The 21,702-nt window shown below is 40.8% G+C and overlaps 1 protein-coding gene across 3 annotated transcripts in view; it reads right to left on the bottom strand.

The window, feature by feature from the left end:
• oxsr1b (oxidative stress responsive kinase 1b) overlaps nt 1–21,521 on the bottom strand; it is a 39,820-nt gene extending 18,299 nt beyond the window's left edge. Inside the window, exons 1-4 of one of the 3 annotated variants that reach the window (XM_085173380.1) lie at nt 21,149–21,521; nt 12,567–12,679; nt 7,538–7,646; nt 755–896 (exon numbers count right to left, since the gene is read on the bottom strand). In XM_085173380.1, coding sequence (XP_085029506.1) covers nt 755–896; nt 7,538–7,646; nt 12,567–12,679; nt 21,149–21,218 — 434 coding nt within the window. In that variant the 5' untranslated portion in view covers nt 21,219–21,521. The remainder of the gene's footprint in view (nt 1–754; nt 897–7,537; nt 7,647–12,566; nt 12,680–21,148) is intronic. The other 2 variants (XM_085173378.1, XM_085173377.1) reach the window with 2 other exon arrangements.
• Nucleotides 21,522–21,702: the final 181 nt, after the last annotated feature.

The following is a 21,702-nucleotide window of genomic DNA, read 5'->3' as shown; positions in this document are numbered from 1 at the left end:
TAAAGACTCTGAACAGCCCATTAGCTTGGAAATCCATGATGATGGAGAAGGGGCATAAACTTGTGCCACTTGTGGTTTAAAAAACAAAAACAAAGCACGAGGATAGCAGGCTCTAGCAATATTGTTATATTATGAGAAATTACTTCATTGAGTTCAATTACCAGATTTGCACAACCTTAATTTTTTTAATTAATATTTTTAACCCTCTTAACCATATCACACACCAATTCAGCTATGGCTGTTTAAAATTTTATTAATATACTTTAAGTCAAAGTTTAGGCCTGTTTTTTTATTACATTTGTTTTTCTGTTTCTTTAAGAAAGTTAAACCAGAACAGCTCTACTACAGATGTGTGATTGATATAGTCCATTATAAAAACCTTTAATGAGCCCAGTGAGAGCAGCCATTACCATGGCTTTTAAGGAAAGACGTCTGAGCTTGATTTATGTATTCATTAATATTAAGGACTAATAATTAAATCTGCATGTCAAAAACATCAAGTTTTGGTGGCCTACCATAAATTTATACAGGAATCTCTTCTATGCAGACAGCATGATGTGATTTAATGTTGCAGTTAAACTGTGTTCACACATATGCTTCAATACAAATACAAACTGCCCAGCATAAAAACATAACTTCCTAGGGTAGCAAAGCAGACATATTATTAGCATGACACTTACTAGAGCAACAGAGGAGAGAATATCAGGGGCTGTGTTTCTGCTCAATAAACCCTCAACACAACAAGCCTGGTTACCTGTGGATCTGTCCGTTCTTGTGTAGGTACTCCAGGCCCTCAAGAACATCTCTCAACACTGTGGCTATGCTGGCCTCATCCAGGACGCCGGTCTTGTGCTCCCCTCGTGAGATGATATGCTTGATCACATCCAGCACTGAGCCTGGAAAGCAAAAACATCACGACTTACATTGCAACTCTTCATTTTACTTTACTGCTAACAATCAGTTTTCAACAATGTTCAGACTGGTCAGAAAAATCGTTTCTCGTTGTAAATGATGATCCAGAGTCACCGCAGGCCAGCGTGTACCATTTGTTAAGTCTACTCCAAACCAAATCCTTTTTTATGAAAACACATACTTCCTCATGGATTGGTAGACATTCAGTCAAGATAACTCAAAGTATAATCTTACATTGTTTGGACAAATTAGATTTTGGGGTACACAAGGATCTTTCTCCCGGCTCCAGTAAAACTGATTTAATTATACGAAAAAACAAATCATTCAGCTTTGTTAAGATAGAGCACTTTAACCATAAACAGCTCCATGACCTTTTAATTTGGCAATGGCAAAACAAACAATAGATGGGGAAATGGAGGGAGACTGGAACAAGCCAGAACATTAATAACCAAAGGGTAAGCCCAACCTTTAGAAGAATCCCTACTGTGCTAGGATTTTTAAGATCAAATAAGAAAACAGCAGCTACGCTTGAATTTCTGATGAACGTGTAAAGTATCATATTATAACTTTAACTATTTATTGCCATAGCAGTCATACTTTGTACAACAGTACAACTAAATACGGTCCCACATTGGTGCTAGAAGAGAGGCCAGCAAATCACAATAAGTAAACACCATATGTACAGTATGTGCAGAAAATAAAATATACAATATATGCAGAGATTTTTTTCGAGAAGTAAGTAATAACGGAACATTTTAAGATCAATTTCAGCACAGCTCAGTGATTTGAGTCTTGATTATTGATCTTATATGAAAGGGGACAAAACTAAGCACAACCTGACGTGAATGGCGTTGGAAATGGATATATGTCATCATTTGAGGGTACGAGTCAAACAGTTGTTTTTGTCTTCAGTGAATGGAGAACCAGAGTAGCTGTGTTAACTGACCTGCCCTGATTAGAGCAAAAAAGACAGGTCACTGTGTCTCCAACTGCTTTGCTCCTGTTACATAAAAGAGTGCTATAACTGACTGCTGTCAGTATACAAGCTCCTTTGTGCAGCTTTCCACAAAATAAAAAAGAAAAACCCACACAAAAAAAAGCAAATACCTCTCAGAAAAGAGGTCGAGTTATTTGCATTCTGTGTGACAGGAAATTGGGCGACACTGGTGAGTGGTAACAAAGCAGAGAAGCGAAAAGAAAGCCACTTGCCTGACAACCTTTATTGTGCTGCAGCGAGACACAAACGTCACACAGCCACACTGTGCATCTGTCCCTGCAACTCTAAAACAGAAGCTGGAAAAAGGTCCCTTTAAGGTCTGGCGACGGCTCATGACAATTCCAGGTTAAATTGATTGTGTTTTAGCAAACAATGCCAGACTAGAGGTGCAAAGATATTTATTTGCTCAATCATTTCAGGATGTCTTCGCCTGCGGCACTTAGTCGAGCACTCGCTGCATTACCCCAGAGGAGCCGAGGATGATGGGCCACCTGAGACTAGACAGTGTTATTACAGAGTCGTACACACAGCGAGACAGAAAGGCAGAGGAAGAGGGGAGCGAGGGAGAGACGATGAGTTCAACGGGTTTATCGCGCAGTGACGGTGCAAAGCAGAAAATGTGATTCAGCGCTGAGGGAATGAAACAACGAAAATTCAAGGAAAAAAAAAAACACATGAGGATCGGCAGGAAATGCATCCTAGATGTGTGTTTGAGTGTGAAATAATAGGTGTGTACGTGAGCATGTGAAGGAGTGAACTGGGAGAGTAAAAGAAGTGTGCAGCTTCGCTTCTCTGATGTGACGGCTCTTTGAAGCTCATTGAGAAAAGGCAGCCGGTTTGATTTTTTTCTCCCCTCCTTCGTATATAGTTTCCTTCCTCTCGCAGAGCTTCTGCTCAGTCTGTTTTCCATCTCCATATGTGAAATGGCTCGATGGAGGAGAGAAGGAAAGAGGTGACAGCTGACAATGAGGGAAGCTTTGCGGAAAAGGAGGCTAGGTGAACAGAGCGAAATCCAAATCAGGGGTTATGTAGTCCAAATGAGCTAGCAGATGAATAATAGGATGATTATGAAGCTAGTGTAGCAGAGCTTACAGGCTTTTTACGCAAGAGAATTTGAAAAGTCATGACTCCACTTGATCTTTATACTATTAAATAAAAGCATCACTTTATTATAAGGCAATGTAGTATTTCACTTTCTTGCCAAGAGGTAGATTAAAAGATCGTTACTAAAAGTCTTTATTTCAGAACACACACCGACCAGAACCTCTAAAGTCCACTAACAGGGCTGTTGAGGCTCAGTAGGTAGAGTGGGAGGGTCTACCAATCCAAAGGATCGATTCCCAAGTCTGCTTGTTGAAGTATTCCTGGGCAAGCTAGTTACCCCCTGTGCAAATGTGTGTGCAAATGTTAGACAAAGCACTGAAGTATTTAAAAAAGCACTTGCATGAGGATGAGTGTATTTGATTGGGCTGTAGTAAAAAAGCGCTTTGAGTGCAGTTACAGTAGAAAAGCAATTTATAAGTAGCAGTCCATTTACTTCAGCTGATCTAATTTATTTGTTAAAGATGTAAAATATCAATAATTTCCTATGGTAAGATTTACTTGCTACCTGAAGGTTTTTTACAGAGGAAAGAAAAACCACCACATACATTCAAAACAATACTTGACAGGTGGTTGGGATGATTGTATGAGTTGTCTATCACTCCATACAGTGGGCTAACTTTAAACTGATCGGTCGCAAGGGCCTCGAGCACTGTCCGTGCTGATCGTTTCTCTTTAGGCAACTGTTGCTGTTTTTGTAAAGAAAACTTGCACCTAAAAAAAGATTCTTGCAGGAAAGCATGTTCACAGAACTGCTTTGGCAAGTGACTGGACAAACCAGCTATTATATCTCACTTATAACATGCTCAGAGCTGCATGTTTCAGGTGTTGGCCAGTAGTTTCTCATGGAACACTGCTTGGTGAGTAACTGACTGCTTGGCTACAAGTGAATAGCTTGAAATCTGGAGAGATTGATTCTCTTGTGATTGTGATCTCATGAATTGCGCAAGAATCCCACTGCCTGGCAAGGCTGCTGACAAGTCTCTTTTAAACTAAAGTGGCCCGAGGAAAAGGTCCCGCAAGTGCAAACACACACAGCATGATGCAGGCTTTGGAGGATTACTAAATGCCAGCCTTGTCAGCCTCTTTCAGATTCATCTGATTGAACTCTTCATGCCTCATTAGGTTGTTTTAGCAAACTGACAATGACTGACAGGTTAACAGTCCAAAGGTTCATTCTGCATGGGAAAGACACCTGATGGGTTAGAAATCCAGAGGACGAGTTCATACAAATCACAGGGAATAAATTAAGCCTTCACAGTGGATTGCACTGTGGAGAATATAAACACTGCAAAAATAATTATTTCAATTCATGCACATTTTTAGTGACTAAGAGGCAGCACTTTTCCATTTCTCTGCTTTATCTATGAACATCACCTTTATCTATTCTTATGATCAGAGCAGGAACTTTGAGATCTAGAGAGAGGATGAGAGAGTAAAAAAGGGGGAGGAGGGGTATGGGGAAGTGAGAGCTGTTGCCAACTGTGCTAAAGGCCAATGGGGAATGCCAAGTAAAGTTGGAGGAAGAAAGTGACGGCAGCATATGGGAGGGGTTGCAGCAAGGCAAGGGTGGTGTAAAAATATGGTTACTGGTTCAGACTGAAAGAAGCCTCTGTCAGAAACTTTTAATAAGATGCAAAATTTTAGGAAGGTTGGATTTCATAGTCTTCCCTACGTGAACCTGGAGACGCCTCAAAAAGCTCCCCATCAGCTTTTAGCAGTAGCTGAGGAACACTACGATCTGAGAAATCCACCGGCTCCGAACTCGGCAGAGCTTTTTCATGTGCTAAATTCAATCATATCTGCTGTCAGCCGGGCTCTACTTTGGATGGCAGTGCATTGAGCTCAGCAGCAGCGCAGGTACAGTTGGCTGGGAAAAGCTGCCGATTGATCTGGAAACGCATTCCTTTTCTTGCTTTGGCACGACTCATTCCATCCCTGTGGGTTTCCGAAGATGTATCTTCGTTGAGAGTTGAGTCAGTGACAGCTTAAGTGACGCTGTAATGAAACAGTCCTTCACATGTCACATTCAGAACAGGAATTTCCTGAAAAACTATGCCTGCAGCGCACCTACTTTGAAACTCAACTCTACAAGTTAAGCCTTGAATGGGAAAGTCAGATAAGAGATCCGTCCCGTGTTAGGGTTAGACCTCAAATACATTAAAGGGAACATTAAATCTACAACACTGTGGCACATATACTAAAGAAGCATCATCACCAACTTACTACTTATCAAAAGGTGGCTAACAGCGTGCCACTCTTATCCCAGTAGCACATGCTAGTCCTCAGGCGTGTTGCCAGTTAGGAGTGGAAAACCCCTAAATGGCACTTGAACAAGTTAGAGTGGTTTCCAAAGGTTTCTAAGAACTGACTTCAATTTACAAACTACTTTTAGTGATCTCATTTTTTCTGCTTCGGTGCTCGTTGGCTTTTACATTCTCCAAATCACCGTCTATGATCTCGACGACTTACTGAGATTAGTGTCCACTTCAACAGGTCTCTTATAGTTTGCAGTACCCTTTTCCCATACACAGATTTTCCAAAGGCATTCAGTCCCAGATGTACTGCATTTTCATTTTCACCTACCTAAGAGACACACATGAATAAAGTTAAGCTAACCAGCTAGGCCCAGCTCTTTCTGGTTTAAGTTATTGCCTATTGGCCAAGCTCCTATCAAAGAGGTCCTCAATATTATTCAGCTGCTTGTTCAGACAGCATCCTCTCCTGTAGTCAGACAAAGCTTAGTGTCTGTTAATGTGGTCGGGCACTAGTACGGACAGCCAGGCAACACTAATCAGAAACTGCACAGGTGGAGAACTGGTTCATGGGCTCTGCTGCCTGATGCTGCAGAGAACAAAAACTATAATCACCACCTGCAGTCCAAGAAGGGGACCTTGGAGTTTGTCAGCAGGATAAGAGACTCACTTGAGAGGCTGATTACATTTGTCTGTATTATCAGTCTCACACCATTATAATTCTAACTGTAAGATAGTTAAAGTAACAAAGTTATTCCATAGCTAAAAGTACCCCCAGTTTAGAGTTCCTTTTGTGTTACTCAACATAAGCAATAGTCAGAAATCATCTTATTCTTAATGTTATAGTTTCAGAAAACATAAGTTATGTCTGAAAGTGTGAATAGGTGCTGCAGTATGTAGTACAACATTTTTCTCTACTAGCAATGACACCTGATGAACTTTACTTTTTAGCCAAAAACGGTTTAAAATGTCTTTAAAAAAATATCCAAAACATGTCCAGTGTTTATCTGACCAATTGTTGAGCTGTCATCAGTCTTCCAGAAGCATAAGAAACAAATCGCGGTGGGGCTGTAGGGTGGAGGGTTTCTTACGCTCCATCAAGCCACAGCAGCTGCAGACAGAAGCTTGCCTTCCTCTGGGCTGGTATGCTCTGCCTGTGGAGTGATGGTCTATAAACTCGACCTCATTTCAGGTCCGTCTCCATGGCAGACGTCGCCATGGCCATCATTTAATTACTCTGCACAATAAAACCCAACATCAAGGCCTTCTGTTAAACTGGGATAAGGGGAACGAGAGAGCCCATCTTGAGTGGTGTCTGCTCCTGCTGTGAAGCTGGCCGTTTGCTTAAGCGTCGCTTGGCGGGCACAGTGCTCTGGGCACAGCTGCAAGACGGCTGCCAAGGGACTCCTGACTCGAGTATCTGAGTGCGCCGAGCACGCCACCTGGGCACTATCCGTTACAGTGGGACGCTGTTTACACAGGGGGACTGGAGTACCAAGGGAGTGTAAATGTTTAGCATGTTAGTGTGTTTGTGTACATTTGTGCTTGAACAGCTAAGTGTTTGAGATGGAAAGCAGGTTGAAGAGGCAGATGAGTGGTCTCTGCATCACTGTAAACAAATCACCATCACTCTCATTACTCTCATAGATGACAAAAGTTTGCCAGAAAACACATTTCTCTCGATGCCTTTTCTGTCTCTGCAAGGTCCAAGGTAAAATCTCGACTACCTCACAGCCCTGATGGAAAAGCGCAAATACATGTTGTTGATGAAATTAAACCTGAACAATATAATCAGTTCCAGATGTAACAGTTGTATTCTGAGGTTTTCTTCTTCCACGGTGGCCTCCTCTTCACGCTCCTCTCAGTAGTTAATTGCAGCACTGCCACATGGATGCCATGACGCCAGCCTGTGGGTTGTTATTACCTCTGCCCTGTCATTAGCTCCAGCACTGTACTGAGTTAAAGCCCGGAAAGAACTGCAGCTCACAGGGGACACAATGAGGATCAGTGTTGTCACATTCCCCACAATCACAGTTAACATCACCGACAGCAAGAAGCCCAGTTTTCCTAACACTCACACTCTTGCCAAAGAATTGTGGACCCCGATAACATAACTTAAGGGGGCAGGACAAACAAATGGATCCTTCGCATCTTCCTCTCTGACAGTAATTTCTTTCTAGAACAAGATTACATATAATTGGCCGAGAGGAATCAAAATACTTAAATTGATAGGTGTTGACAGATTATAAATAAGGGGGGGAGCATCACTTACCGCCACTGAGCAGCTTCATAACCAGCCACAGCTCATCCTTTACCACAAAGGAGGTGTAGTAAGACACAATGTTGGGGTGGTGGCACTGGCTCATGGCCTGAATCTCTTTCTGTTAAAGGAAGAAAAATGAAATATATGTTAATCTGCTAACACACACACACAGTAACACCATCAGTTCATTAAAATGGCTTGAAATTTTCAGAGCCAAAAGGTTCTATACCAATGATTTGAAGAGCAAGAAAAACATTTTTAGAGCTCTTAACAGAGTCGTCGGCTCTAAGATTAGCTATCATAAGACTCAATACATCTTACTTGTGATTTCATCTCAAAAACAAAATAAAAAAAAAATAGAGCCTAATAGCTAATTATAATAACTTCACTTCATCCAAAAAGGATGAGACAAGCTTGGAGGGAACAAACTGAACAGTCACGACAAATGCATTGATGCTGCTGCTATTCTTTCAATTTAGGGTGATCCTTAAAATTTTAATGATGTCAGTATTCGCAAGAGACACAGACACAGACAGTGTAATGCACATCCCTGCAAAGATTAAAAACAAAAGACAACGCAGTCTGTACTCAGCCTTTTATACAGCTTTAAAGCTGTGTGTGTGTGCGCGTGTGTGTGAGTAAAGAAGGGAGCTGAGGTAATGCTGGCACAGAGGTCTAATCCATCACTTCAGCACCAGTCCCAAATTCATTCGAGGACAGTCAAGCTTCCTCAGAGGAATAAAATCTGTCCGACTTCGCGGGTGGAACCACTGATTCACGCAGGTTTTGAAGGCTCGGCAAGTGAATGAACCTGTAGCTGCAGAGCCACCGCAACTTATTTCTTATTAACCACTCGAGCAGAAGAGTGAGGAGACCACCAACCACTTTTAAAATCCTTTTAGTTTTATGTTAAATAGTGCCAAAATTATCAGCTGCCAGTTGTTCATCTGTTGATATCAGCTTTCACAACAGCTGATAAAAGCAACATTTAAACAGTAAAGACAAGAGAAACACCATTCAACCCTGGTATGAGTGTTGAGTAAATAATAAAAATTACAAAAAGTTTGGTTTGTGTGTCCAAAAAAGAAATAAAAAGAAATTTAAGCATTTTATAATATATTTTTCATTTGGTTGGTTTATCAAGCGACAGCTCAAACCTTTGCTAAAGTTTCTGTACTGTGTGCAAAATGGAAGACAACCCTCAGTTTTAACTTAATATGATAATCTTTGAGTATTACAAAGTTAAAGCCCATCATTAAAGCAGAGGTTTGTGACACGGCTTGATAATAAAGTCAGTTTTTCCAGATGGCTCATCTGCTAATTTTAGTTTATTTTTGTTTAAATAATTCCGTTGTTGTGTGCAAACAGAAATAATGTATGCTTTCTGCAGAACGCTGAATAGCCATGTTGAAGGAAAAAAAACCCTTGGGAAAAAAGTTTGACAAAACTTACAGTTTTCTAGGTGATTGGCTAATAATTTTGATTCAGATTCAGAATAGACACCATTTTATCTGAACATATAGTATAAACAAGTATAAACATATTATTAGTATAAATATACTGTTGATACAAAAGGTGCAAACAACGTTTTAAGATGATTTGGGGTTTTATCACAAATTACGACACCCTCCTATTATGACATTAGGGTATTAGGTTGCCCCCCGTAAGGTGCTTAAAGGAGAAGCCTTAACACTCAAGCTAAGGGATCAATCAATAGATGCCTGCGAGCCAAAGAGTAAGCAATCAAAGTCAAATATTCAATCAGCATAAATGCTTAGCTACACAATGTGCATTAGCAGCAGCGAGCATCTGCTGCAGAGTCATCACTATTGACTCTGGGGTTGGTGAGCGATGCCGTGTTGTCCTTAGAAGTCAAAAAGAGGGTTAAGAAGGTGAAGTGACATAATAATAAGGGAGTCTACAGGCGTGCATGAAAGTGACTGGACCACAAAAATTATAGACATGTTTAAATGCACACAGAGTGTAAAGGGCAGCAGTACCCAAGTGTCCCAGAAAATAAATAAATAAACAAGGAAAAAAGACACTGAGCAACCTCACAGATGTTTTGAGTTTACTAACCAACAGGTGAGCCCACATACCCACACTTGGCTTCTAAACTAAGTTATATTTGATCATCAAGCAGCTGAATAAATTTAAGTCTGTCAGTGAAAGTGAGCAATGCGAGTCGTCTTCCCCATCAGGGTGAGACAGGCTCTCCCTCCCTCTTCTTTGCTCTGTGGAGCAGGCAGGGTAACCCCAGCAGAGAAAAACAATGAGATAACAGGGGATATATGGTACTCGGGCAGTTGGCAGTTCTCATCTTTTCCAGCAGACAATGTGAGAAAGGGAGACTCTTTGTTGTGAGGATTAGGTGGCTGTAAACCCATTCTGCAGCAATGATCCTGGAAATGCTCTCATGACACAAAACACAGTTTTTATATTTTTAACTGTGCAACCTTCAATACTTAATGCTCACTCGTTGTGTTTTGTCTTAAAAGTAGTTCAAGTATTTTCCAAATACTTTACCCGCATAAAGTACAATGTCATTGACTTTGTACTTTATGCAATAGGTGAAATTCTTCTTCAATCCTCTTAATAATAGGAACTTTGTCAAAACATTAAACCTAAATTGAGCAATGTAGTCACTGTGCTAACCATTAACTGTTGGCAGACATTTTTTTTTTGATAGACCTCATTGTCATCCACATGTTCTATATGCTTTCTGTTGAGGGATTACTGAAGCTAAAATCATAAAAATTGCAAAACTACTTCCTCCAACCAGTCTTTCCCCTGGCCTTTGTTGGGTGTTGGGTGTTACGATGATGTCATGCCAGCGCATAGAGCAGTTTCATTCAGTGCATCTAACCTGCAAAGCACACAGCTGACACACCTCTGCACAACAAATAAGTTCACCTGGACCAGATTACAATTAGGATTTTAATATCTAAGCCATTGAAGAAATTAGAAGAAGCACCTTTGGTATCCTAAATAGGACAAAATGTCGAATCAACTACACTAATGAAATTATACTGTTTATATATAGAGCAATAATAGCAGTGCTTGCCAATTCAACATCATTTTTCTAAACCACGAGTGGGTAAAATAGGGAAGATGCTCTTTAAAATGACCTTGTGACACAAGTGATGCAACATGAAAGGAAGTGACACCGACCTCGTCTCTACATCTTGTGATGGGTCTAAAAATTTGCAATGACACCAGGCTGATCACCAGCGTGTGCCTTCAAAAAAAGTTTACATTTTCCAGGAAACAGAGTAACACTTCACGCCACTTAGATTTTCTCTATATAAGGAATGATCTATTCAGTATCTGCAGTATCCGATGGCCTTAAAACGGAGCAAAAAATAAATGAGCTATTGTCCCCAACTGAATACAGTGGTGGCTCACAAACTGGTGCCACAGAAACACACTGATGGCAGACACACAGAGAAGCCACTATAGAAGCAATGTTTACGTCATTATCAGCGACTCTGGACCTTACACACACGCACATTCACTGTGACTCGATGTCACTACAGCGTGCACACACAACTACTGCAAATCTAAGGCAAAATATACCAAAAATCAGTCTTTCTCATCTAGTTCTCAGAAATGGTTCAATTTAGACTGCTTGTTGTCAGAAATACCAATTTTTAATTTTTGGAATTTATATTTTTGTAACACCTCTAAAATATCGATCGCAGGTCGTAATGAGCAAAACTCAGCAAAACATCTTTAAAAGCTGAAAACTCATCCACGCAGCATAAAATCAGCTACTACCTCAACAGGAAGACGTTCATCTCTTTAAAAGCAGTAACAACTACAAAATCGCAAGAGGATATTTCAACTGCACCGCGCAGATTGTAAATACGCTTCCTAACAAACTGATCCAATGCAAGTTGCTCAGAAGTACCTGTCGAATTAAACTTCAGGGCCTTCTACATCTAGAGTGTAAAGGAAGAATTTCAAACGCTTGTTGCATCCTAATTTAAAGCAGCTCTTTCACAGAGTAAATCCTTTAACTGGGCACCCAGCTGGATGTGGAGCTAGGGGAGAAACTGTAGGCAGGAAATCCGATCTTGCTGTATTCCATGTGACTGCCTGCTCCGAGAATCCGGGAGCAACACTCCCCTAATTCATCCTCCAGAATTTCGAGGGCTGGCAGGGGGATAGGATCCTTTTCAGGTTGTATTGCAAGTGAGCTAACAGCAATCTCTTATCGTGATCTTCTATGCACACATATAGGTTTACACAATATTCATTTCCCACAGGTTTTTTTTCCCCCCACAGAGTCTTGGATGAGTAGCAGAGCAGACTTCTGGTCTATACATCAGCTCATTTATCACCTGAAAGACCTGAAATCTGGAGTGTGTGTGCACGCTCTGGAAAAACATTACTGACAGTTAATACACAGTTTGGCCTAGATTGTGTCCAAGCCAAGTAGTGTGCTATTAAAAAGGCCTGCTTTGAAATAGGAGAACTGTCAGCAAACCATCTTCCTGTTATGAAGTGGGAAACAAAGGTAAAAAGAAGACAAATACATAAGCTGCGTGAGAAACGTCTTTTCATCAACAAAGCCAGAACAGGAGCCACGAGCAAGAATCCCATTTTTTTTCCTCCCCCCTTCTCTGCAGAGGAACTTCATTAATCACTCTACCTTTCCCGTTAAAATCTAAACCACAAGTCATAAAGCAAATGTTCAGAGCGGCAGCAAACGATTGTATTGAAGGCTCCAATACAGCCCTGAGGAAGATGTCCCGTGGTGGTCTAATAGTTTCCTGGCAGTATAAGTGGAGTCCTCCTTCAGAGAACAATCAGAATAGTGTTTGAAGTGACAGGGATGATTGGAGGAGGGCTCGGAGAAAACGAGTAATGAAAAGCAGAGGTGGAACTAACTCCATCCACATGTACAGATACAAAGCCCTAAATGAAATCTTGCGCTGTAAGGGAGTAGCTGGCCTTTGATCACACAGGAAAGGTAACAAGGTCACAAAAATGTTCAGTCTGACATGCATTTAATTAGCAGTGTCATGTGTCTTACCAGGAGTTCGTCCATGCTGGTCTGGCACTTCTCCAGGTTGATGCGTTTAATGGCCACCTTCTCCTTGCGTGGTATACAGTAGGCTGCTTGAACCACAGCTGTGGCCCCACTCCCTGAAACGCACAAGAAAACAAGTTATTAATGCCTTGATCGGTCATTCTTTCGAAGGTGGGTCATAGTTCATCTCCCCGGCAATGTTTTTCAGCCTCTCCCGACGGGTGGCGGCGTTTTCCAAAAGTTATATGTGCCCTGAAAACTTCCAACAGAAGACATCAAAGAGAAATCCTAATCACCGTTTGATACGCATCAGCCATCTCCTTTTTATTTTAAGCTCCTTCCAGATGTCTGAACTCTTTACCCCGACTCTAACGGTGATTCAAGCCACTCAGTGGAGGAAACTGTCCTATACTAACTTTTATTTGGGATTTCATTGGTTTTGTGATTGATTTGTTTTGCTGTTATCACTTCCTCAATGCACTGTCATACACAGGTTTTTATGTCTTTATCTTCTGTGTTAAGCACATAGAGTTTATATGTAATGAAATAACCGATATATATATATATATCCATGACAGAGCCTTCACCGCCTGAGGACGAACCAAAAATGTGGCTCCATCACTCCATTAGACTCGCCGCCTCTGATTTTCAGTCCAGTTCTTATGTAATTTGGCAAACCTCAGCCTTTTCTCCATTACATTTCCTTAATAATGGCTTCTTGACATCCACCCATCCACTGAGACCATTTCTGATGAGGCTTTTAATGCCGTTTTATGCTCGTCAAACTGTTATCTTTGGCATTTTTTCATAGATTAACTAAAGAAATAGGCCGTTTTTGTGACAGGCTGCTAGTAACAAAGCGTCTAAAGATACAGTTTAAATTGGTTCTTGGTGAAGTTGTCCGTTACGTGTAAACACTGGTTAATCCTTTGAGTTAGGTGACTTTTTAATGGTTAAATTACTCACAGTAGAGTATTAATTATCTTTATATATAAACAATAAATAAATGATAAAGTATAAAGATATAAAGACTGGACTGAAAATGAACTACTGCTGAAGACCACTTTGAAAACTACAAGAAAATCTGGTTCCTTGGAAGCAAAATAAAAAGAAATCGAGCGGTGGCTCAAGCCTTTTGCGCAGCACATCCAAAATTCACGGCTACCGCAGGATAATAAACATAACTTTTATCTGTTACCTCAAATTCCTTCAGAGTTCAAGAAGGTTAAACCGTGTGATACTCCGACATGTCATCCAAATTCTCTTTGGTACAGCTTAACTGTTTTTTTCATCAATTATTATGAATTATCAATTATGAATCCGCTCTGGCAGATCCTCTCTCATGAAGCAGGCTTGATCGGAGCCAGTGACTGCTTGACCTTACATATCCTTATGAGCTTCATCCCTGACAAGTCCCTTTTTTCCCTCTCCCTCTTTTTTTTAACATTGCTCTATTACTGAAGTGAAAAACCAGGGCTTACAGAACAGAAACTCTAGCTGGCAATACACAACATTTTCAGTGTAATGCATACGTTAAACCCTTAAATCTGTTTAGCTTACTACTACTCTGATGCACAATAAAACAAAAATGTAGATTGCAATCTGATTAAAGTTTATGGCAAATTAAACACAAGTGGGTGATCATTATGTTGAATAACATGATACTTTAGGACTAAAAGCATGTAAATGTTCCCCTGTATAGTGCGCAGTAATTTCACTGCCCCCTCACTGCTCTCATTTAGCACCAAGCACGCGCAAACAAGGTTGCTTCCACAAGATCTCTTGTGTATAAGTGACGCCTGCCAATGCAAGTAGCACATTCTCCTCTTGCAACAGGCTTTGGTAAGTGAAGGAGTTAGTGGTGAGTTGGCCCACTCCCCCAGTATGCTTTTTCTAACCTCTAGTGCCCTCATATTAAGCTATGCCCAAATATTAACAAAGTCCTCATTGTTTGGAGTTTTCATTGAGACTGTTGTTTATAGAAGTTTAAAAAGGGGGCATATTACAGAAAAAACCCAACTCTTTTCAAATGAAAAACTAATGCTCTCCCTAATGACATGACAGACATGAAGTTAACACAATCCAGCTGTTTTTGTTCATGATATCTGCGTATTTTCAAGCTCTGTACAGGATAAAATGGCAAAATCCGTGTATCCCAATTTATCCTGTACAAGTTTCTGTTGTAATTGTAATTAATGTATCTGCCTTCTTCAAACCAACAACGCAAGGTGGAGCAAAGGATGTGGTGACAGAAAAAGACAAAAGAAAAAAGCGATTCCAGCCGATGACTACTTATCAAATTATTGCAGCTCCAATAAAATGTTCCCATCAAATGTTAATCTGTTACCTGCAAACATTAGAAAGTTACAATATACGTTTTCTCTGTATTTTAAACAACAGTGGCACAGAGGAAATATTGCTAACTAAAAGTGCTTGTCCTCTCCCCACCTCTTTCGCTGCCACCCCTCCATCCCTCTACAGCAGTGCTCAATGATCTTGAATACACAAAATATGAAATCCTACTTCCTACAGGGTGGCTGCGATCTATTAATTGTAACCTCTTCATAATGTGCGGTTGTCCTTGCACAACTCTGCATCGTCCAAGTAATCATGGATCATTCCACCGTTGGACGCTGGAGGGGTGGCTGAACAGTGCTGTAAATGTATCCTCCAGCCCCTCCCGACCCCTCCACTCCCTGCACCAATACCAAACAAACCTCTGGAGACTGGCCAGTGATGGGAGTTCAGCCCCTGGCAGAACCACAGAGAGACAGTTTCCCTGTACACAGTGGAGTGTAAATTCCTCCACACAAACAAACAGTGAGTCGTCAGGGGTGGCTGGACAGGCTGGAAAGCATGTGTGTGGAGAGCATGGAAAAGGGGAAGGCTGTTGGGTAAACAGCAGGCGCGGTCAAAGGGTACCAAGAGCCACCAGGACATGTAGTCCAATTTATCAGCTGCTCTTTGCAACTCCCCCACCTTAGCACAAAGTTTCACAGAGCAGGCGTGTCTGCTACGTGTTCATTTAAAGGATTTTTAAATACCTCATCTTTTAGTTTCTAAAAAAAACAAAAAACAAAAAAAAAACCCCCATAAATTAAGTAAATATACTATGATGCACACAGAGGGAAATGCAGAAAATCTCATTAGGTAAAAGCCAGCAATCTAATAACGGTTTGAGAATAAGTCTGACGTTATTATGACTCACTGAATACAGCAAAGTCAAAAAAAAAAATCGAGATCTTACAAAATAAGCCTCAGTCACATCACTGTCATTCTTACAGACAGCACATCATCACCAACCTTTCTCCCCGAATGAGAGAGAGCACACAAAAGAGCCATACTCACAAAAGGCAAGCACTGCAGTAGTGCCAGGGCTTTGAAGCATCTAATCTACTAAGCAGTCTGGCACAGATACAAAGGCTGCAAATATAAAGCAGTAGTTTTTCTTCTTCTTCTGCCCCCCCCCCCCTCCCCTCCCCCTTTTTTGTGCATTAATTAATAAATAAATGAATCAACTTTATTTACTGTCAAAACCACATAAATGAAAAGAAATACTTCAAAAGTTCTGGCTCAGATTTTTTTTTTTTCTATTTCCAGCAGCACAACAACAACAACGACATTTTGCTTGTTCTGGAAGTTGATGGCAAAATTAAATTCATATATTAAGTTAATTCATTAGGAGAAATCAAATGAAGATGATCCAGCCGGCAGCTGAAAATGTGACATGTTGACATGGCGTTACGCTACCTTGGTTATTTCTATGTGTTTTCATACGCAACTTTGTTTTTATATTGCACTCTTCATTGTATCATTAATATTTCAAGATGGCTGTTACTGCAAATCGCTTAAAGAAACATTTTAATTGAAATCAAGATTTTTCAAGTGTTGTTTTTATCTTTTTGTCTGAACTATAGCCAAAACATCTAAAGAAATGACTGTATGAACGCAGTTAGAGTGGGGATACTTCTTCCTGGTTTCCAGTAATTAAGATCTATAATTACCCAAGTGCTGAGTCAAGAGGAAGCATCCCTACAGATTTTGCATATACCAAAGGGTCCATTTACTGTCTGAAGCTGTCTGAGTCTTAATTACCATCAGAGGGAAGTTTATGATCATTCATCACATTTAGTTTTAAAACACTGTATGTGCAACAACCTGTTTGCCTCCAGATAGCAAGTACAGCTGCATACAGCGTGAAAACAACTTGTGTAAGAGAAGCATTGACAAAACAATCCTGATCTTTGGAGAAGGAAAAAAAAGAAGAAGACGAAAGTGTTTCCAGTAAGCATGTTTCCTCAAAACAAGTTGAGTTTGGCATGGCAGCATTATACTATAACCCGGTTATTTGTGAATGACACATCAAAGTTTATAGATTTTTATTTTTTGGGGGGGCAAAAGCATTTACCACTTGAGTCTAAATACTGTAATGAAGGTTTAATGAGAGCCAACATACAGATGGGTTCAGAATTTTTGTAGTTTTGCCACTAAACAAACAATGGCCAATTAAAGAGCAGACTTTCAGCTTTAATTCGAGGGTTTTTTACAAATGTTTTGTTTTAACTGTTTAGGAATTACACCCATTTATATATACAGTCCACCATTTTCAGAGGCACGACTAGTTTCATGATTACCTGAGGCCCATTTCCTTAATATCTGAAGTGGATGCAAAGTGTTGAGTTTTTATCTAATAGCCTTCCACTGCAGTTTTAAATATGAAGCCCAAAGAGATGTCAATGCAAGTGAAGGAGGCCAGTCATTAGACTGAAAAATCATAATAAACTTATCAGACAGCAAAACCAGTGGCCAAGGCTTGAAAGAGCACAGAAGACAACTAAAGTGCATGATGACAGAATTATTTCCATGGTTAAGAAAAATAACTTCATAACGTCTAACAAAGTCAAGAACATGCTCAAGGAAGTAGGAGTAACATTGTCAAGGTCTAAATTCAAGCGATGGAATGTAAATACAGAGTGTTAAACAACAAGGTGCAAAGCACAGGTTACAGTCAAGGACAGATTAGACTTTGCCAGAAAACATCTTAAAAAGTCTGCACAGTCCTTAAAAAAGTCAAATTTAATCTTTGGACAGATGAAACCAAGGTTAACAATATAACTGGATGGGAAAAGTATCAAGAAGTAGAGAAATAGCTCACAATCTGAAGTATACCACATCATCTGTCAAACATAATGGAGGCAATGTTATGGCTCAGGCACGTATGGCTGGCAGTGGAACGGGTCGGCAGTGTTTATTGATGATGTGACTGCTCCCAGAAGCAGCAGGATGAATTGCGAAGCATACAGAGCTACATTCTCAGCTCAAACGCTGCAAAACCGATCAGAAAGCACTTCACGGTGCAAAAGCGACCCGAGAGTTTCTCAGGGTAAAGAAACGAGCACGAGCAGGTCAGTCGCCTGATTTCAACCCAACAGAGCACTCTGCTCAATTGTTAAATATACAACTGAATGTGGAAAGACCAAAAAACAAGCAGCAACTGAGGAAACGCAGCATTGGATGCCGTCCATAGGTTTTAGCCTTTGGGCAGTGATTGACTGCGAAGGATTTTCATCCAAGTATTAAAAGCATTTTTTAAACATACAATTATGTTATTCTGTCCATGAAAATGCAAAAAGTCAATTCAAAATGTTTTCCAGATGGATGATGTTTTTGTGGTTTCTTATTCTCACCTGTACCTATGCGTTCTCTGTATACAAGTGCAAAATAGCACTTGTATACAATACATCCTAAAACTCGATGACATACAAAATAAACCAGCTTGTATGCAAGAATACTTTATGATGTCACGAAATAAGGCCTGAGTCAATGTCTCCCCTTTTCAGCTGTGGCCTGCAATGTGACAGCGGCTCTCTCACCATGTCTTTCCTGCTATCACCAGGCCATTTCAGTGCCTGACATCAGTTGTCGTTTATTACATTTCTTCTGCATACCTGGCTGACATTCCACAAGTTATTCAAAGGTACAACGAGAAATGTCCCACATGACTAGAAACTGCACCGGTCCAGCACTTACAGCCTTTTAGTGCATATTCCTCTTCCATGTTCATCTTCCAGCTTGAACTACTTTAAAAACTAAGGCTTAAAGCCTTAAATTGGCATTAAATTACAGAAATCTTAGCCTGAGGTTGGATCCTGTTGGAACCTTCTACTGAAGGTTTTTTTAAAGCCATCTAAGGGACAGAGCAAGCATTAGGGAGGAAACATGGTTGCTGGTGGATACAAACACTGGAAGCAGAAAGTTTCCAGTCTAGATTTGCCAACATGAATGATCCAAATTATGATCCAGGATCAGAGAGAGAGCTGTATTATTTTCCTATGGATCATGTCCAGTATGATCCAATGCTTAATAGAGGGAGAGAGTGGGTGTGAACCATGTAATAGCAAGTCCTCTTTCCCCAGGGAAGTTACAGAAAACAATAGCTCCGATGAGCACGCTGTGTATACAGAGCCATCCTCGACGCAGGAGCCTCCCAGCCGAGCAGAGAGCTGTGCAGCATCTCCATGAAAAGAGACCATTTATACAGTATCTATGCAACACTTTCTGCTAGGATGAGGACTAGAGGTGGGTTCAGAGGGGAGCCTGGCTTGCTCATGCTCTTATCTGCAGTAGTAATTTAGCTCCACTAATGAATACCTGTTAAAGTGGTAAGCGCTACAAACTAAAGAAAAGCCAAGCCAATTGGTCTGTCTATTGAAAGTCCATCAGCAGCAAAGAAGTCAGCGTTTATTTTATTAAATTAAAAAGAAAGTGAGATGAAGTTCTTAAAGAAAAAGGCCTGTGATTTTCCATTTTCAACCTTGTTATTGCAATAGTAAGCCGCTTTGCTTTTGTCTCAAAACAAGCAACCTTAAGATTTAAGTTGGTGTCATGAGGATTTTTTTGTATTTCCTGCCTGACGTTTTATGAAACAAGAAGACACTCAGCAAGTTATTTCATAATGACAAACATATATGTAACTCCCGAGGGCAAGACTGAATGTGTGACTTTGCTTCAATGTGATTCCCACTTGTGCTAAGAACATAAGAAGTCTTTAAGAGCGTAATCGTGGACTAAACAAGAACATACAAGCTTTGAGAATAGAAAGGGAAATTTAGCTTTTTTTAAAAGAAACCAATAGCTCTTCTCATGGTTGGTCTCAAGAGAGGAAATTGCAGCATCTTAGATCTTTCCTTCAACTTTTAAAAGAGAAAGAGAGAGAGGGGGGACTGTAATTTTGAAGCTGAGGAGGAACAGGAATATTCTTGTTTGAAGTGTGAACCCGAGGATGCAGCCTCACACGGATGGTTATCTCCTTAAACTCGATGACATGCAAAGTAAACTAGCATGTTCAGATTTAAGGGGCACAACCTGAAAATAATCTGAGGGGACCAAACTAAGGCTCACTGTACAACCACTTTCTGAGGTCAAGTTAATAATCGGTTCAACAATGAAACAGTCTCACTAGTTTCAAACTTTTGTGAGTAATTTTGTGTTAAAAACACTTCATAAGAAACTACAGCAGAGCTGATTACTGTACAAGAAGGGCTTTATCTTTGTGGGCATGCCAAATTTCAGGGCGTTATCTTGCGTGGTGACCCGGTACAAATTTTCCAAGAAACTGGGGGGCACAACTGGGTCAAAGTTAATTTCAGCTCTTTTAAAAATACACAAAATGGTGCTTTAGGGCTTGTAAAATTGACCCTCTGTAAACATACAGATTCCCTGTAGAGGAAGCATGCACTGCCTGGGCAAAAGTGAACCAGGGGCAAAAGTGAACCAGAGGCACAAATGAATCAGTCTGGTCTTATATTCTTCACACTCTTCTCCTCACCTTCACCCTTTGAGTCTTTTTAAACAAAGCCAGCCCAAAGGTAGGACAGGTCATCTATTTGTGGGGCTGGACTTTTCATAACTACACAAGTGAAAGTTCCTCATTAAGTCATCCTCTTAACGCTGCAAGGAAAGGTGAAACAAGCCTCCTGGGTTTAGTGTATTAAAAAATGAGATGAATGAGTTAATAATAACACAGTGGGTTTAGGTTTTAGCCTAGCTACAGTGCATTTACATGGGTTACTTTTTGTTGCCCCAGCCCCTTCAAAAAAACTTTGTCACTTTTATTAAAAAATAATGAAATAAATCCTGCAGGTTAAATGTGACACAATTAATACTATTGCTATCCACAGATACGGCGTCCTCTAGCTAAAGTGCATTTATGAAAGTATCAAGCTAGCTGTTCACATGTATGGAGAGCTGCTCAATGAAAGCAGTTATTTTCCAGCACGTAGACTGGACGTTATTAACGTTCGTTTACGACTTCGGCATAGCCCCAGCGGACGGGGTCATCGCTCTCGGGGGAGGCATTCCTCTGACTGCCCAAGTCACAACACCGCCCGGCTAGAATTGGCCAATTTACCTAAGGCGAAGAACTCAACGCAGCTCAGGAGAAGGAGGATGCCTTCTTTCTGTTCGGTTAACATCTGAATGGTACGAGCTTGTGTTCATTGTCCTAACCCCTGCGTTCAGAGAGAGCTCACGGGGAAATTCAAACTGACGGTTTACACGTAGCTAACAAGCTAAGGATCACATACCAATCACCTCGTGTAGCTCGTAATCATCTTTGTTGATGGACCAGGGTTGGGAGCTCAGGTCCTCCGACATGGCTGAGGGATCCGCTGGGGCAGGACTCTCTGTGTGTAGAAAGGTGGTGAATCCAAAAAGCGGGCGTAAAAATTAGTCAAAGTAATCCAAACAGGACTAACAAGAGCGACACTTCCCCTTCTTTGCGAATCCTGCAGCACTCCTGTCATTCCCAAAGTTTGACACTAGCCTAGCAGCCCCGCCTACCGCATTCCTACTGAGAAAATGTGGCCCTTCCTGGCGGACATATTGAGTGTGGCACACTATCGACGCTGAGTGCTGCGGTTCGGAAAACTGCCGAAACAAGCCGAGTGCTTCCGCCACACTTTTAATGGCAGACCCGACGCGACATCGCCCCAGAGTGTGCCCTTACAGGTTTAGGTTCAACTTATTACTTCAATATGAACCACTTCTTTTCCACTAAAATTAGCACATTATGCTTCTACTGATTCATCATATAATACAGTTTGAATGGCGTACAATGTGAAAACATCAAACCACCAAG

This window comes from Neolamprologus multifasciatus, chromosome 9 (genome assembly GCF_963576455.1).
Source record: "Neolamprologus multifasciatus chromosome 9, fNeoMul1.2, whole genome shotgun sequence".
Taxonomy (NCBI): Eukaryota; Metazoa; Chordata; class Actinopteri; order Cichliformes; family Cichlidae; genus Neolamprologus; species Neolamprologus multifasciatus.
Note: the sequence above shows the minus strand (reverse complement) of the source record. Positions and strands in the feature narration are given on the sequence as shown.